Source organism: Triturus cristatus, chromosome 8 (genome assembly GCF_964204655.1).
Source record: "Triturus cristatus chromosome 8, aTriCri1.1, whole genome shotgun sequence".
Classification (NCBI taxonomy): Eukaryota; Metazoa; Chordata; class Amphibia; order Caudata; family Salamandridae; genus Triturus; species Triturus cristatus.
Window position 1 is genome coordinate 1536946751 of NC_140591.1, and position 17903 is coordinate 1536964653.

At 45.2% G+C, this 17903-nt stretch overlaps 1 protein-coding gene across 20 annotated transcripts in view; it reads right to left on the reverse strand.

Moving 5' to 3' along the window:
- ARAP1 (ArfGAP with RhoGAP domain, ankyrin repeat and PH domain 1) overlaps positions 1-17903 on the reverse strand; it is an 826919-nt gene that overhangs the window by 80236 nt on the left and 728780 nt on the right. For all 20 annotated transcript variants that reach the window (XM_085623389.1, XM_085623384.1, XM_085623387.1 and 17 more), the window contains 4 exons: positions 11926-12138; positions 7381-7486; positions 5331-5478; positions 1407-1493 (listed from right to left, as the gene is read on the reverse strand). In XM_085623389.1, coding sequence (XP_085479515.1) covers positions 1407-1493; positions 5331-5478; positions 7381-7486; positions 11926-12138 — 554 coding nt within the window. The remainder of the gene's footprint in view (positions 1-1406; positions 1494-5330; positions 5479-7380; positions 7487-11925; positions 12139-17903) is intronic.

Here is a 17903-nt window from a genome sequence, read left to right on the forward strand (position 1 = left end):
CCCATTTAAGGTTAGGTATAGGTATACTACACCTAAGTAAGAGGTGATTACACCAACTTACCCCAGCTGAGTGATCAGCCAGTTGTGTCAAATTGTTAGGCCAAGCCTGGGGTGGCATAATACATGCTTCAGCCCCTGGCAGGCCTTGGGTACACCAATGCCCTGGGTACCTAGTGTACACTGGTACAGGGGCTGACAGGGTGATCCAACCAATTGGGTATGTACCTAGGGTACATGGAGTCCATTTTAAAGAGAGAACAGCCAGGCTGAGATCCTGAATAGCAGGATCTCAGGCCAACTAAGTCGAAAAACCAGCTAGACACTAGGCAAAAATTTGGGGGTAACCATAGTCAGATATCCACCTTCCTACAGTCTCCTTCACGGCTCCATCTATCCCTTCCTGGGTCCTGGGTGAGTATCACGAACATGGTACAGGTTTGCTGGTGCACGCTGCTGCTGGAAGAACCTCATCTCCTGGGCCCCCAAGACGCCTCAACCGCAAGGATCCCAATTCAGCCAGACCTGGAAACATGGATGCAGTGACCCTGGTTCCTCCGTGGAGTCACGGACTGCACTCTGCAGCGGCTGATTCTGGATGAGGTTGCGGTGGGTCAGAGCGGGATTCTGTAATCCCTGTATAAATGCACGTCTCTAATTTGAAAAGATGTCAGAACTCAACTATTACAAGTTATTACAGTCGAATTCTAACGTCACAATGCCTGCTGCCACAGCCAGCAGCAGAGGTAAAAGGCAGGTCAGGTCACAGAGCATAATTGAAGCAGCTGTTCAAAGCAACAAAAATGATACATTGCTCTATTTTAATAGCTTACAAGCAGAAAGTATGTTTATTTTCTGCACTCCTTAGATAGAGAAAAGCTAGAATCTCTCTGCATGTTTCTACACATTTTTAAACTGACTTGTATTGAACTGTTTCTAATATCTTCTCGCAACAAATATCTAACTGGCTTTTGAAGTGTTAAATGTTGCATTAAAGGTTTTATCTGTATTCTTCATGTTTACAACATGCTTGTTCTTTTATATGAAAGAGTTACGCATGAAGGTTTTAAGTGGTTTGTGGAAAAGGTGATGGTGTTACCATGTATTATATGGGATAAAATACCCCCTGGCGTACAAGATAAGGATAATGCAAGTAACCTCAGAGTTCCATAACTGTATAATGGAACTCCGCCTTTGACCTCATTCCTTTATATGGTTAGGGATCTCCTTGGTGACTTGCAATATTCTTATCTTGTACGCAGGGGGAAGGGGGACAGGAACACACTTTTTTTTGTATGCAAAATAAATGTGTCAGATAGGTCCATTCACTGATGCATTACAATGCGGTTTATGACATGCCCTTTATGATGCATTCATCTCTGATGCCAATCACAGAGCTCATACTCTACCCCGGTTTTCATAGGTTGGCAAGCTTCCTTTATCTTGGTGATGGCATCAATTTCATCCTTTTGTTTCTTGAGTTCTTGTTCACAAACCTGCCAAAGACAGAAACATGCAATGATGAAACAAAGGTTGTGTGGTCAAACCATGGGTCCCCGGAACCACTCAGCCATTCAGTTGTATACAGCTTCAGAGTGGTGTCACCATTGTTACTCCCAGCCCACGCCTTACTTTCCTTAGTGAATACTGACTGTTTTAGGCCACACATATAACTCTCATAATAAAGAATAAACAGAAAAGCATGAGCAAGCATTCCATCAATGGAAGATTTAGCTTCAACCCCCTTTGGTTACAAAAAGCATTTGTCATATTCATTGTTTTAGGGATTTTTGGGGGATTTTGTAAAGTATGACCACATTCCACTTGGCAGGAGCCTCAGAACACTTGAGCAACACTTTAGAATGGCAGGAAAAGTAGAGAAAAGTAGCAATACCAGTATCAGTCATCAGTTTAGTGGCTGCCTTGTAATGTTTGTGCACCAATACATTCATGCTTTGAATGTTTTCTTACCATTGCCCCAGATTGTCTATAGTATCCAAACTGGACAGGATTTTACTAAGAAGCGTAGATCTGCCCAATCACAGCAATGGCAAGGTGAGGTCACAATCAGGGTTGATATAATGGTCAGTGACTTCAAGTCTAAGGAGGACCGATAACCTCACCCATAGCTGATGAGCGGGTTTGTGTGAATTAATACATTGACAAACACTGATTGAGTTAGTTGATGCTTATCATTGGGAGATATTTTAGTGGATAGCGTTGAAATGAAAGTCCTCTGTGTGACTTTGGGAATCTGTGCCACTCAGCCCTTCCAAGATTTCTGTACAGCACCGTGTTTTGTCTCCAAATAGTTCAACATTATCAGCTCAGTGGTGGTGGCCCCTGTGCTTACATTTTTGTTGAAATCAGAGGTAACACAGCTGTGTTTTAATGCCAGGGAAAATGCAAGGTAGAACGCATTCTGAGCGAATATGGCTACCGCCAACTCGAACAGGGGCAGGTGGGAAGTTACAGCGGTGGCAATGAGACTCTATTTGAGGCAAAGACTTTATAACTGTACATGTATCAAGGAAGCCTCTTGTATTTCACGACTATGATGTCTGAGGTTCATATGAGCCCATTGGTGCTGCTGCATTTTGAGCTGGTTATGACTATCTCAGATATCACAGCCCTCACTTTCACCCTCCCTGCCATCATCCCCAAAACAAGATAGGATATGGAATGGAGAAGGTCACCAGCTTTTGGTGACAGAAGGTTTCCAGCTTTTGTCATAGTGTATATGTCCCCTGCATGAGTAAAACTCACTGCTCTCTTGTGTTTTGACCATCTCCCAAGGCAAAGGGTGCATGGGTGCAGAGTGACCCATCTAAGGAGCAAAAACAAGGAGTGTAAGTGGAATTCCAGGCAACATTCTGTCTCAAGAAGATGAGCCTGTCCTGGAGCCATGTGGCCATCCCAGGCCAGCTGCCCAGCAGGACGATGGATCATACTTTGGCTTGCCTTCTTCATTTTCATCATCGAGAAGGGAGAACATGCATAGTCTTGAACCCTTTCCATGTCCCTTGGGCACTTGTGCTTACCTTCCTCAAGCTCACGACAGATAAGGAAATAGTCAGTCTTCAAACCCAGGGTCTGGCTTCAGAGGTTAGACGTCACCCTTATAAAGGAACTATTTACACCACTGTCCTAGATCTTATTGTAAGGGAAATATAGCTGGTTAAACGTGATGAACCATTGTTCATACCAGTGGCCAATGGTTACTTACGTCACTTTGGTTTGCTGTGGGAGCTCCTGGTCCCTGTGGTCAATCCAACTCCAGGAAATCTCCACTGTAACAGATCAAGGATCCAGCCTCGTACAAGACAGGACCCACCTAGTCGGAGCTGGCCCACAATCTTTCAAGTGTCTCCAATCCAAAACAAGAGATAATTTCACCTTAACTAATTTCTAGAAACCTGTGAACTTGACTGTGTCCCTATATGGACATGTTACTGGACATTGGGTCATCAAGGGAATACTTTTACTGTAGGTAAGGAAGTTGCTGTTTGGGAACCTGTTGTTGTGATTAAAATTAACTCTTTTTAACAGTCCCCCTTTTTCATGCCAGAACTGGAACTCCTTTTCAGGATGATAACTTTTGCTTGCAACATCGTTTTGGCACCAGGGCGGCGCACCCAAGTAAAGCCTGGATAACAGTGTCCTAAGTTGTATCCGATCATTTACCTTCATTTCTTAAGAGGGAGAGACCGGATGCCTAGAAAGAGATGGAAGTCAACACAAAGCATCCCCAAGAGGCTGGCAAGGGATAAAAGGGTCAATATTAAATAAACAAAATAGCACCAAACGTAAGAGGGCCATAAAGACCTCTTGGGTTGCAACTGCACCCTAGAAAGTGGTGGAGCTTCCTTGTTTTCAATGCTTATATAATTTTGCATAGAGTATTTAAGGCATGGCACTGACTACATTCGTTGGGATGAAGAAAGGTTCCCTGCCTGGCTCTAGGTGCGAGTACGCCGTCTTCAACTTCTTCGAAGCAAGCTGTAACTTTCTTGACCACTGACAACACACACATCAAACCTCCAAGAACACTGGAGTTACCTTTTGTGGTTTGGATTAGGCACAGCATTTCCACCCTTACTACTGCGCGTGACTACTGTTAGTTCACCAGACTATAGAGGACTGACCATGTGTAGCAATACTGTTCAGAGAGGGAAGGGAAAGCATGTCTTTTTACTTGTCCGAAGGGACAGTCACCTGCAGGCCTCTCCCACCCTTTTTCATTGGTCTGCCAGTCCCTTGAAAATGGATTCTTCCCACATTTATGTGGGACTTGGATCTTGCTTGTGTGAACCATTTTGGTGTAGAGGATGCATGGCCATCTGTGTGTGGCAGAGGTGGCCATAGCCACACTGGGATCCATTTTGTATTTGCTACCTCCAAGTTCTGCATAAGATGGAGTGTTGGGGAGAGCCAAGACGGTAGATGTAAACAGTAGGGCTCACTCAGGGCATTCCAAAGACTGTTTTGTAGTCAGTCAGACTTTTACGGGTGGGGGGACAAGGGGTCCCTGTGAAGATAGGGAGTTTTCCCTTTGTTAATCCATTGTTCTTTAGGAGAGCTGTGCCCCGCAGATTAATAGGCAGTTAAGTGACAGCCCATTGTAGATGCTCCCTGGCATTTAGCTGCTTTTGTGTCCTTATTGTGGTTTCTCTTACCCTGTAGACTTCCATCTCCACCCCACCTCCTTGTTCATCATCTAGACATTGGTACTGGTAGTGACACAGGGTCCACTAGAGTTGCCTATATTAATAGCAGGAGTAAATGTACTTCTACTTGCACACTTGAGATGATTCTACAATGAGGACTACAACTGGAACAACTGCTGCACTTGTTGGTTTAGTTCATGAAGTGGTTGACATTAAAAGATGGCAAAGAATCCAGCCACATGTTCAAATCGAACAGAAATGGTGCTGTGCAAACACAGCAACAACCAGATGTTTTCGGAAGCAAGGACACATGCTGCGTTCAGCTGATTCCTGCTCTGTGGGCCAATGCTAGTAAAGGCCACTGAAGTAAGTTTGCCCCAGTGGCCTTAAAGCACCTCAGTGCCAGAAAGTGACAGGCCATAGAGACCTGCAATCCTCTATTGTAGAAACACAACTATTGCCAAGCGCGCTGCAAGTAGAACCCCTCATAGGGAAATGGAAAAAAACAAAAACACTAGTGCAAGACAGGAAGAAAGGAGATATTGTGAAAGGCTTCTTCCCTCATTCACGACTACTTTTCATACACCATTCTCCCATCATTCACCTCCTTGTATCCTTCCTCTGCTCGCATTTAAGCTTTTGCCCTCAGAATGGAAAACAACTTACGCTGAAGATTTCTACGTAGTAGTTGATGAGATCCTCCACGACCTGGCCGGCCTTGTTGTCTTGGCCGTCCGTCTGGAAGAGCGTTGGGCCAAAGACGATGGCCAGATTGTGAGTATTCATTTGGTTAGAGCTGGAGAAGCACTGGACCCTGCGGGAGGGAAGGAGAGCTCATTAATTACTGGCACAAAATCAGTCTTCAGGGGCAGGGGCAGCTCCCAAGCTTTTCAGGAGTTTGAACTCTGATAATGACAAAATAATGAGAATATGCTGCACATGGGACCCTGGTTGGTGAGTCGAGCGGCTGAAGCTTCAAAGCTCATGAACTACATATAGTGAGTAAATCTTGGTTGATAAACACCTGCGCCCATCACAAATCACAACACTTGTCTTAACCAGAGGTGTTGTCTGAAGGATGTGGCAGACAAATCAAGACACAGTGTTGGGAGTTTTTAAAGCCAGGAGTTGTAGAGAGTGTATTTTAGCTGAAGAAATAGACGCAAAGGGTCGAGACAGTTACATATACAATGTAAATGCAAGAATGCAAAATAACAGCCGACTGGGGGCTATTGTGGCCCATTGCTCCAGGCAGTTCACGAGCTCACATTATACATATGCAGGTTACAGGTTTACAAACAACAAGATTATGGTTCAGGTGTTTTGTTGAAAACTCATCTTTTCTGTTGACTAGAAGACCTGAACGAGACTCACTCCTGTGAAGGAGGATGGTCATGCCTGGGACCCAGGTAGCACCCCTGTACCTAAGAGGGGTTTTCATGAAAGCTCCATACAGTTTCCTGTGGTTCTTGCCTCTCTGTAAGCATATTTATTCAAATAGCATGACCCTAGCTAGCTATAGGAGTGCTGCGGGGGGGGGAGGCTGCAGGTTGATTACAATATTCAGGTGAGAGGGGGTGAGGGGTGAGTTTTAATGTGTCAGGGAATATTACTAAGTAGAGGTGAAGCATGTAGAGTGTTGAAGCTCATCTCTGGGTTAGTCCCTGCACAATGTGACATTTTTTATGGTTTTGTTTTTACCACTTGGAAAGTTTGTGTTGCTCAGATGCAGTATTTAATGTGCAAAACAATTGAGTCCCGGTGGCCAAAGCTCTGCTCAGAAGCCCGCGGCTAGCACTGATGCGCCGAATACCGAGGCTGCGTACCCTGAAATCTACCTCATGCATCTTTAATCGAATACCAGACTCTCTCTGCCCCGCTTTGTGCATATTTCCCTCTCTTTTACTCGATATATGTCTGATGCAGAGAAGAAAGTGCCAGCCCCCAAACTTAAGTGCCAGTGGCCCCTGCCAGAAACCACCGGCTCAAATTAAGCACAACTTTTATATGGGCTTTACATCATCTTTCGCTGGCCCCTTTCCTGCTTTTATCTCATCAGAGTTTCAGGTTAAGGTAATTACTAATTATTCTGCTTGGCTAGGTCTGACCTGTAACACTTAGTGCCTGCCTTGACTGATGGTCTACAGTGGCACCGGCAGAACCAGCCAGAGGTGAAGGGTGGTTGTTGCTGTATACAACTCTGTGACCTTCCCTTACGGTCTTGGACTTGAGAGAGGCCTCCCAGGAAAGGGGTGAGTGCCTCTTTCCTATGTGAAGGGTGCTGTGGGGCTATTGAAATCTCTGCCCACTCTTTCTGCTTTTGGGATCTGATTGCGGGCACTGAGTGTTCACAGAGGACACAATGTCCACAGCTGAAGCGCGAAGCAATCTTGCTCCAGAGGAACACGTCTACAGGAGAAGGGTGCACAGGCAATGCTTTATGCATTGCTTCATGGGCTGTGCCTTCCATGGAGGTATAAGGATGACTGAAGACAGGCAGATGATTCAATTGGTCAATCAAAGACCACCACCCATCCACCTTTTTAAAGACTGAAACCTCTTTTCCGAATCAATGATGACTATGGTGCTTTACCCAATTGATGAGATAGAACGTGGTGCTAAAGATACGATTTTCCAGAGCGACCTTTGAACAAAAACACCACCTTCTCCCTGAACCGCATCAAAGGTTATGCACACCCAAATTTAGCTTTCTCACCGATACAAGTGATTGATCAGTGCCTTCAGCGTGGCTTTGTTCACTGGAGGGAGGCTCTTCAACAGCTGCTGGTACTGTCTGATCTTCTCATCTTCATAGTCGATAGCTGGAAGGAGAAAACAAGTGATTTAAATTGCCATCTATTTCAGGAAAACAAAGGGTTCTTGAAGATGGGTTGGAGCAGCTCCTGCCTGTTAAGGAATCTGGCTGCATAGATGGGTCTGAGGACCGGCTCTCTGCAAGGTCTTATAAAGGGCAGAGTCCCAGCTTAAATAAATGCATGTAAAGTGCTAATGAGAGATTTAAAAAAGGTTTAAGGATTAATTTGCTGACATTCCCAAATGCCTGCACATCCTGGAAGAGTAGATAAGAAAATATTGTCTCAAACTCAGCAGGTCCAACACTGCACTTTGGCTGTAATTTCGTGAAACATGGTGCAGCAACAGATCCTTTGTCTCCTCCACTGGCATCAATTAATCCACGATCTTTCTCATAAATGCAGAGTTCAATGTATGCAATGACTTCAGCAGCATTCACTACCTAGCTCTGGACATCAACGCAACCTCTGTTTACTTTCTTTTCAATTGAAACCTAGACTTGAGAAATGGACTGCATTTTGACCTTCTGGAAATTCACCTTGACAGGATTGAAGCAGTACAAAATGAGGCCTCAAGATGCGTTCGCCTTTGGGACCTTATATGTATTTAACTATGCAGCACATTAGCTTGGGTGCTGAAACATCTACTGTTCTTTAACATGGAGGGAAAGTAAGCACCAAGCTGCGGAACACGCTAGGTATGGGAATACATGAAGAGAAATGCTGCCCATCAGCGGGAAATGGTACTGGCCAAAGCCCTGTTTTTAATATAAAATCAGGGCCTTCAATGGTCATATCACTGAAAATACAAGACTTGAAAAAAATATTATTGTCTACAGGTGCTCGAGGAAGACCAGTTTCTATGGCCTGGAATCAAGGGAATGCTAAAGTGATTCTGGAATTTTACTGACCTCTGCTGGTCGTTTTCTATCAAGAAAGGTAAATAGAGGCAGTTGCCAGAAAGAAAAAAGTCCCTAAGCAGAAAGCAATTCTGGTATTTTACTGACCTCTACTGGTCGTTTCTATCAAGACAGTTAAATAGAGGCAGTTGAACAGAAAAAAAAGTCCCTAAGCAAAAGCGGAAGCGGACAAGTCCTGGGGCTGATCTCCAGAGCCCACAAAGTACATACAACAGATCTTCCAGACAGCGCAAGTGCTGTCTAGGCTCAACCTAAAAAGGACCCCTATGGTTGCACATGTAAACAAGCCTCAGGTAAGAAGATCAATTTTTACCTGACCTAATAATGCCTATCCTACGCAACCCCTGTACTTCTGCAGCAGATTCTATCCCTCCACCCATAAAATGCTCCTCCATTCTTTTAAGTTCATAAAGCACAAGAATTCCCCTGCAAGACACCCACAGGCGCCTAGTCCTTGCCACTCATTTTTAACCAAACAAGATCAGATCTCTTCCTATCCAGAGGAGCTGTGATGCAATACTTGCCCAAGTCCTCATCCCGCTTAGAAATTATTTCCTCTGAGAGGGGCAAGGAAGATGGTGGAGTCTCTCCTAGATGAAGAAGATCAGAACCTGTTGGGTCAGTGAGGAGACACCAAATAACTAGATATGGGAAGCTCCTACGAGGGAAGACATTCTACTAGGTAACAGAGGAACTGCCATACCCACTCCAACTCAGCACATCCCCCAGCAGATATGAGGGCTTCCTGATCCAGAAAGTATAAAAGAACAGGAAACTAGGTCAAAGCAACATACCATGGGACCAAAAGCCTCTACAATCATCAAGATGGAGAAGGGAAACCAGAAGTAAATGACTCCTGGTGGAGGACAATGATTTGAAGAACAGTTGAAAAAGCTTTTCCTGTGTTGAACTTTCAAGGCTCCATTAAATCAGATCCTCCAGTTGGGAACCAAGGACAGCTTTGCCTGGTCAGTGATTTGATTTAATATATGTATGCAGCGCACCCCTACCGGAGAGATGATGCTCTAGCACCACTGATCATACGCTGTCCTGGAGTGCAAATAACATTTAAGTGGTAAATAGCCAGGTCTTCGAAGATTATATTTTATTTAGTATATTTTTATTATTATTTTTATACATTACACAAATACCCTTGATAGAGATACATCCCTCAGAAAAGCTACTAATTCTCTCATTTGATGAGAAGAAGGACGTGAACGGGGACCCAAGCACTTTGTGCCAGAGTGACACAAGCGAAGCATCAGGGAAGAAGCCCACCCATCAGGAACACCCCTGGGACTGCCTGTGCTCCTGCTCGTGGGGGATGTGGCTTAGCATCCTGGGGTAGACTGTCCTACTTGGAATGAAGCTGACTGCCGCTTTTGGGAGTGGAGCCAAAACTGAGTTAAAAGTGGTCGGTCAATGTGCCTAATGGAATAGTGAAGTTGAAAATGATGGGGAAGAGGGTCGCTGTGAGCCAGTGGGGGATGTTTCTGGTAGGACAGTGGGAAGTGAAAGCCACATGGAGGCTTGGCTGGTTTTTGGCTCATGATTCCAAGATGACCTTGAGCTGAACCACAGACGGGCACTGCGTGCCTTCAGTGGTTCGCCCACCTCAGCTTTACAGAACTCAAATTATAAACCAAATTCTGCCTTAGTCTTCAGGAACTCAGGAGCTCTGGGGGTTTGCATATGTGAGAAAGGGAAAACGTTTATTCACCACTTTAGCCTATCGGAGAAGGTTTTGGGGAGGACGTCCCCACTAATTTTGGTGGATCACAGTTGACTTTCAGCCAGACAGATGGTCCCATTGAAAGGAACTGGTAGGAACCACCGCTACAACCACAAAGCGGTACTTGGAGGAGCTGGGCAAGGACACCTCACATCAGTACAGAAGGGTGTTGGATCTTCTGCCACACAGGAAATGAGGATAAAAACCCTGAGAGGAGGAACAATTCAAAGAGGGATATCCAGTAGCGCAACCCTCAGGAGTATTCCAGATGAAGCAAAGCCAGTGCTTCTTGAGTTAAAATGAAATTTCTGCATGTCTAACCCATGCTTTGGTGCCTATGTTAGGTGAAGCTACACAGGTGTGGGGGTGATGGAATCAGCCAAACAGCAGCAAGTCTTGTCACTAACCTTTCATCAGCACCATTAAAGGTCACTCATGGACGCTCACTGAAGGAATGCTGTGGTTCATGCCACGCCAGCTTTCGGGTGGTATTGATACAGCTGGCGTAACAGCATCAATGGCATGGACGCCTTGGCATGCTGCCATCTTTCCACCCACTTCCATCCATCATGGTCCTGTGGTGACAGTCCTTTGGCAATCGGTGACAGCAGAGCCCTCTTCTGCCGGCTGCAGTGACCATGGGAATGGTTTGAAGCGGTTTTCAATGGTCTACAAAGGGTGGTATTAAGCACACACTGTGGAAGTGTAAGGCGAGAAAATGGTGTCTTTATGGGACCCTCATGTACACATGCCTGTGGCGTCAAACAGGCAGAGAACGTTTGCAAGGGTTGTGGCAGATACTAGCTGCAACATTTCAAGTGTGTTTTTTGGACAATTGGGGCAAGCAGGTGGCCAACGGACAGGCATCCTCAACGAGAGCTGTGATGATTGCAAAGACAGCTGCATTCCACATTGCAGTGGCCATCTTGAGTGTAGTGAAACACTCCTTCTGCCAGTGGCAGTGCAACTGCCATCACAGGTGGCTTTCAGGCTGTCATCGGTTGCCCCTAATTGGGTATGATGCTAAAGAGGGATTTTTTGCTTTGAAAAATCACTAACAGAAAATGTGAATGTGTGCAAAATGCCAATAGGTGATCCAAAATGTGAAGGACGCTTCAAACAAGGAATAGCGGAAGAGAGCTCACAAAAAAACACCAATAGCTGAAGGACGCTGACCAAAGCGCACACACACACTGTATTTGATCATAAAAAAAGATCTCAGTTGCAATAATTACTTGGCATTTTTTATACAATGCAGAATTAAATAAAGATTCGTAAATATATGATTGCTATGTTCCTTGACGTCTCAGAACTAAATAATGGACTCCATCCATTATATGTGGCACATATAAGCAGTTTCAAAACGTCTCCACTCCATTGGTCTAAAGGCTATCTCTGCATGTCAAACAACTGAGAAAAATCTACCGACAAGGCAACTTCCTTTCCTCACATCATGTGTTGCACTGTTGTTTCTTTGCACTGTGTCAGTGATGGGTATTGTGTCATATTCTGTTGTGGTTATCTCTCCCCAAGCTCACTTAACATGATCTAGTCCAAAGCGGGCAACTCTACTTTTGTGGCCTTTCCTCATGTGTCTCCATGTATTAAAGAAATCAGATCACAATGAAATGCAAAGAAATGCTGCACGCTAATATACCGTAGCACCTGACTGGCAAGCCGAAAGGTCCTAGCTAAGCGGACAACAGCATTAAATCATGAAAGCACTGGAGAGGCACATTCCCCGGCACAACCCCTTTTGAGGTATGTAGAGAGAGCAGCATTGTTCAGCCCCCTACCTGGTGTGTTCAGCCAGTCCTGGTAGTCCTCGGTGAAAATACCCTCCCCAATGTATCGGAAGAACCTCTTCAACGTGTTGGCCACATCATCCACCTGGTGATCTCCGTCTTTCAGTAGCCACACCTTTCGAGCATCCTTCTTAAAAAGCTCCAGGAGGTTGGTGGTCTTTGAGTTCTGGCCGCTCTTCCGATAGATCCCTTCTGAGGTGAGACCTACAGAGGCAGAAAGAGGAGGCTGGTCAACACAATCTTCAAGGCAAAGTATAGAACTTCCCCCAGTACCAAAACCAGGACGTAATTTGCCCGAATGGGAACTCATCAACGGGCCCCATTGTTATCAATGATGAGACTGATATATTTTGGTATTCTCAGTGAGGCTCTCCTCGATGAAGAGCAGGTTTTCTACTATGACTTGTGTCGGGCGGCTTAACTCAACAGCTAGTGCCCTGAGGTGGTAGGATGACTCTAAATGAATGGATGGCAAAATCGGTGAGCCTTCTGGGATGCAAGATGGTTCACAAAGTTACACACCAGCCGGTGGCATCTGCTGTGATCTCAGAGTCACAAGTTCAAATCTGGAAAAATCCATCTCAGCCTTTCATCCTTCCAAGGTCAATAAATTTACTATGTACAAAAAGACCTGTTCACAATGTGAGCGAGTGGTTCATATATCCATAGCGGTTGTCATACATTTTAGACAATCTTTAAAGCAAGTGAGTGTATCTATGCTACTTGTTGGTGTGGCTCACTAGGAAAAGAAAAGAAAAGACAAATATTTTACATACGAGGTAAGACAGGATAACTGTCAATCAGTCTAAAAACTTGTGTCTCCAACACCCAAACGTGGTGAAAAAAGAGTGAGAGGGAGTGTTGGTGCCTCACGGTAGCAACACCAAGGAGGATTAAGCAGGATGGTACTCGCCTGCTACCTCAAAATCTCATCATCAGCTACCAACACTCCAAAAGCAAGAAATATGTGTAGGAGAAAATAATTGACTGTACAAGTGCTAGGATGTGTACTAAAAGAGGAAAGAACTGTGCTGTGATATGTGCACCATATTAAACCCCACAATGATATACAATGATATACAGGTTTGAGCTAGATCACACTGGCTTGCGTATTTTATTCTATGCTGTGTGATTGCTCATATTTAAAATGCCGACATGTTTCATTGCCTTCTGGGTAAACTCACGGCAACTTCTTCAGGGCGTGGGGTCTTTTCATTCCACCCTGCACCTCTGTTTGTCAATTAAAAACAATTCGGGATATTGCCCACGATGGGCATACCTTTACCCTTGAGTCCTTGTGGCTGTGTGTACGCATTCAAGGCTCCGCTATTCAACTCCAATCGTGAGTCGTAGAAGCGTCTGTAATGGGCTGAGTAAACGCCAGTTACAGACGCTTCTACGACTCACGATTGGAGTTGAATAGCGGAGCCTTGAATGCGTACACACAGCCACAAGGACTCAAGGGTAAAGGTATGCCCATGGTGGGCAATATCCCGAATTGTTTTTAATTGACAAACAGAGGTGCAGGGTGGAATGAAAAGACCCCACGCCCTGAAGAAGTTGCCGTGAGTTTACCCAGAAGGCAATGAAACATGTCGGCATTTTAAATATGAGCAATCACACAGCATAGAATAAAATACGCAAGCCAGTGTGATCTAGCTCAAACCTGTATATCATTGTATATCATTGTGGGGTTTAATATGGTGCACATATCACAGCACAGTTCTTTCCTCTTTTAGTACACATCCTAGCACTTGTACAGTCAATTATTTTCTCCTACACATATTTCTTGCTTTTGGAGTGTTGGTAGCTGATGATGAGATTTTGAGGTAGCAGGCGAGTACCATCCTGCTTAAGCCTCCTTGGTGTTGCTACCGTAAGGCACCAACACTCCCTCTCACTCTTTTTTCACCACGTTTGGGTGTTGGAGACACAAGTTTTTAGACTGATTGACAGTTATCCTGTCTTACCTCGTATGTAAAATATTTGTCTTTTCTTTTCTTTTCCTAGTGAGCCACACCAACAAGTAGCATAGATGATACACTCACTTGCTTTAAAGATTGTCTAAAATGTATGACAACCGCTATGGATATATGAACCACTCGCTCACATTGTGAACAGGTCTTTTTGTACACAGTTCATTGAGTGGGGGATGACCTGTTCTCTGCCCCTTTAGCTCCTTATTGTAGATTGGTTCAATAAATTTACTAACATTAAATTAGTTAACCTCTTCAGTGCCCCGCCCTTTCCACGCCCTGTGCCGGGCGTTTCATTAGCGGGCGGGGTTTATGACGAGATAGTCTCGTCATGGGCACAGCGCAACCGCGCTCCATGATGAGACTATCTCGTCATGGGCACTGAAGGGGTTAATAGTAACACCATTGCTTAGAGATAGTGGGATTTTTAAAGATCTGCATAAAAACCAGTGTTGTTATTATCATCATTGCTGGTCATGGATCTGTCTGGAGTTCCTCTGCTACAAACATGCCCCCTTGGATCAGGGTTGGTTCTTTCAAACCGGAGCACAGTTCTTTGAATTTCACCTGCAGGTGTCCTTGACTTGGGCTTTTTCAAATGTGATGCTATAGCATCATTCCCGCCTCTCCCCTACCGCGATAAACATATGCTTACCATACTCAACAAATTGGACAAAACATACTCATTGAGGACACCATGATTTTTTACTTGTTTTTATTCGCAACATTGCATCGCATTACATTTTTGACATGTAGCATATACATTTTACATGGAAAACGGTCCTATTTTTATGTTAATAATGTCCATGATAACCGTTATCAGATCCACACTCTCCGTGATATTCTGTACATTGCAATGTGCTTTAACATATTCATATATATCAAACCTATTAAAGACGCAATAAAAGAGCAACAATATTAAACCCCACCCACCTCCCCCTCTCCCCAGCAGCGGAGAGCAGTACTAACACTCATTATCTAGACTGACAGGCATGATTTTTTATTAAAAGAATTACATTTAAGGTTTTAAACAGGTGAACCTTCCTCGTGGACTGCAATACATACCAGTCACATTAAAGTTTTAATTTAGATACTCAACCAGTTGGTTCACTCAACAAATAGGTTCATGTCCTCCCTTTGGAGGCATTCTGGAGCGGTCACAAACAGACAGAGCTCATTTGCAGATCATACTTGTGGAATGCAGACACCAAGCAGAGGAGCACCTGTGATTAAAGATGATGAATGCTGGTCCTCTGTGCAGCCTGTACACTGTCTTGTGCTGACCCTGCTTGCGTCCCAACCACATTACACCCCGAAATAAGCATCACAAGCTTTTCTCCCTTCACTAAAGGCAGTTCCGATCTACTTTACCACTGACTTGAAATACGTTTACCATTTCCTGAGGTGGGAAGTCTCCTGCATGTCTCTGGGCAGCGTGCTTCCCTGCCTTATGCTGATCTCCAGGCAAGTCAGCTAAAGGCTACTGTACGGTTTCTAGATCCCTACGTCAGTGAACATGAGAGTCAAGCATGTCCACTGATGGTCTGCCTGTTTACATGGAATGAGACCCGAGGGCTTGGCTCGGAGGTCGTGGGGGGGGGCATGCATAGTGCACCCCTACTTCACAGAGAGTGGTTACTGCCCTTTCTACCCAGGCTATGGTAGACTGACAGTGGTGGCAGCAATAAATCTATAGTCAAGGGTACCTGTCTCCCTGTACCCAAGTTGGGTTGAGCTATTAGCTGCCCTTCTGATCAAGTCTGTGCAGTCTCCCTTGCCTGTGGTCCTGTTGCTTTTGTCTTCCTGAGACGTGTGTTTCAGAACCTGTGGGCTCCCGGGGGGAGGACGGTGAGTTGAGCCATTGTGTGTAATGTGAACTGAGATGTTTTGCTGAACATTCCAGCTTGCCCGTACCCTTCCCCATTCCTTGGAGAAGCCTGGTGGGCTGGAGGTAGACACTCACTCTTATCTGTGTTTAGCTGCATTAACTCTGCTAGGAGGGACCCTCCACTCTTTCTGTTGGGTGCCCTTTCTGTTGGTTGATGGTTGCGGCCTCCTGGTCTGGAGTTAATTAAAATTCCTCTCTGGGGATAGTCAGGGCTGGCGCTAAGAGCCTGTTCAAGGGAAGATAGTGAGTCATCCACTGCATGCTTTGGATATGCAGTGAACATGCCACAAATGTGTCTCACGATTGGTGGAGCACCCAGGACTCAAAATTAGCAGACCCTCTGATTGGATCAGCCTATCAATCAGAGGCGATAAAAGTCTGGCCTTGGTGGTCAGTTATTGTTCATGACAGGTCTACAGTTCCATCAAGAGTGCCCACACCGGGTCTGTCCAAGGAAGCCAGCCATGGCCTGTGGTGTGAAGGCAAGATAAGAAGCTTGCTCACCACGTCTGAAACTTGAGGAAGGTTGTTCTATGACTGATGGACTATGCTGCAAAGGAATTTGCCAGTTTGACGAGGAGCAAGAGCATCGACTGCAGGACCAGCCGTTCGTTTGAGCCTTGTGGAGCGGCTGCTTGGGAACACAAGGAATTTGCAGTGAGCTACTCAAGATAAGGAAGCTTGCAGCACATCAACGGGGACAGAGGGAGATGGGAAGCTTGATCCCAGTCTTTGAAGGTGAGTTCACTTGCCCAGGCCCCCTCCACTGTGCTGTGGGACCCTGTGTGGCATAATCTTTAGCTGATGAAGGATGTCCGGTGGTACAGGTCCCTATCTTACTTTTTGTGACATGTAAGGGTTGCAGGGTGTACTGCCACTCTAGCCAGCCTCTGCCCTCCTACAGCTAGCCAGTGGCTACAGGACTAGTGGGACTGCAGTTAGATGGTGACCAGACATCAGGCTTCTGTGATCAGATCCCTGACGCCACTCGAGCTGTGTCCACGCTCAGGATGGGAGGGCGCTTCTGTTCTTTGGACGGGGCGGATAATGGCTGATCAAGAACGTTTGACTTCACATCAAATGCTGAAACTATATCATTTCAATACAAGGATTGGTACCATGGCTCTAGCGAATTAGAGCAACCCTGTGCAACATGTCCTGTAATATGCAATGCTAATTGTGTGTCTACATGTTCACTGTGTTTTTGTAGTGCTTAGCATTTAGGCGCTATTATACTGTTTGGGGTCAGAACTCTCGCCCAGAAGGTTGTAGAGTCATCTGTTTTTCACTGTTTCTGCTAGTTTTATGTGTGGTATATTTCTCTTGAGTGTGTTCAAGTACTTTTCTTTTTAAAAAGTAAAGCACTGACTGGACATTGATTTCATCAGCTGGTAGTACGGTGTGCACTGCATTCGGAATGTCTAACCCCACCTCACCTCTTTGAGTAAGCCTTGGACTGCTCTGTCTCGCCATCCTGGAGAGGAGTACTTGATTGCCCAGTTTTGGGTCCACTAGTACTGAAGCCCCAGGACACCAGGGCGGAACACTCCAGTGTATGTGATTGGAGCACAGTTACCCCTGGGTGCCCAGGAAGGCAGTACTGACACCATTCTTATGTGAAAACTGTGGGTGGCAGCACATCTGTGTCCCGGGATATTTGGTCCATTGAGGACTTGTGTTTACGAGGTGTCGCTCAAGACCCTTGTGGCACCACCCTATTATCACCACTGTTGCTTGTCATGTTAGAGTATAGCAGCACATTCATGTTTCATTTATGGAAGTGCAAATTGTTACCACTGAGTTGTAGGCCCTACCTTGTGGAAAAAACAAGTTTCAGATCCAGATATCTGCAGTTGTTATTTTATTGGGGCATTCAAACTCACACAGACATTTAGATTTCAGGGGATACCTTGTTTTTGCACCAGACGTAAGGATGCTTCTCTAAGCAAAGAAGAACAGCCATGTACTGTAGTCAAGTACTTAGGTGTAACCCAACACCTGAGCGTTTACTTCACTGATGTACGATTACAAAATCACCACTACTAGGAATAACTCTGCATGAAATAAGTACGAAAAGTATATGCTAGGGTTAGTGTATGGGGTCC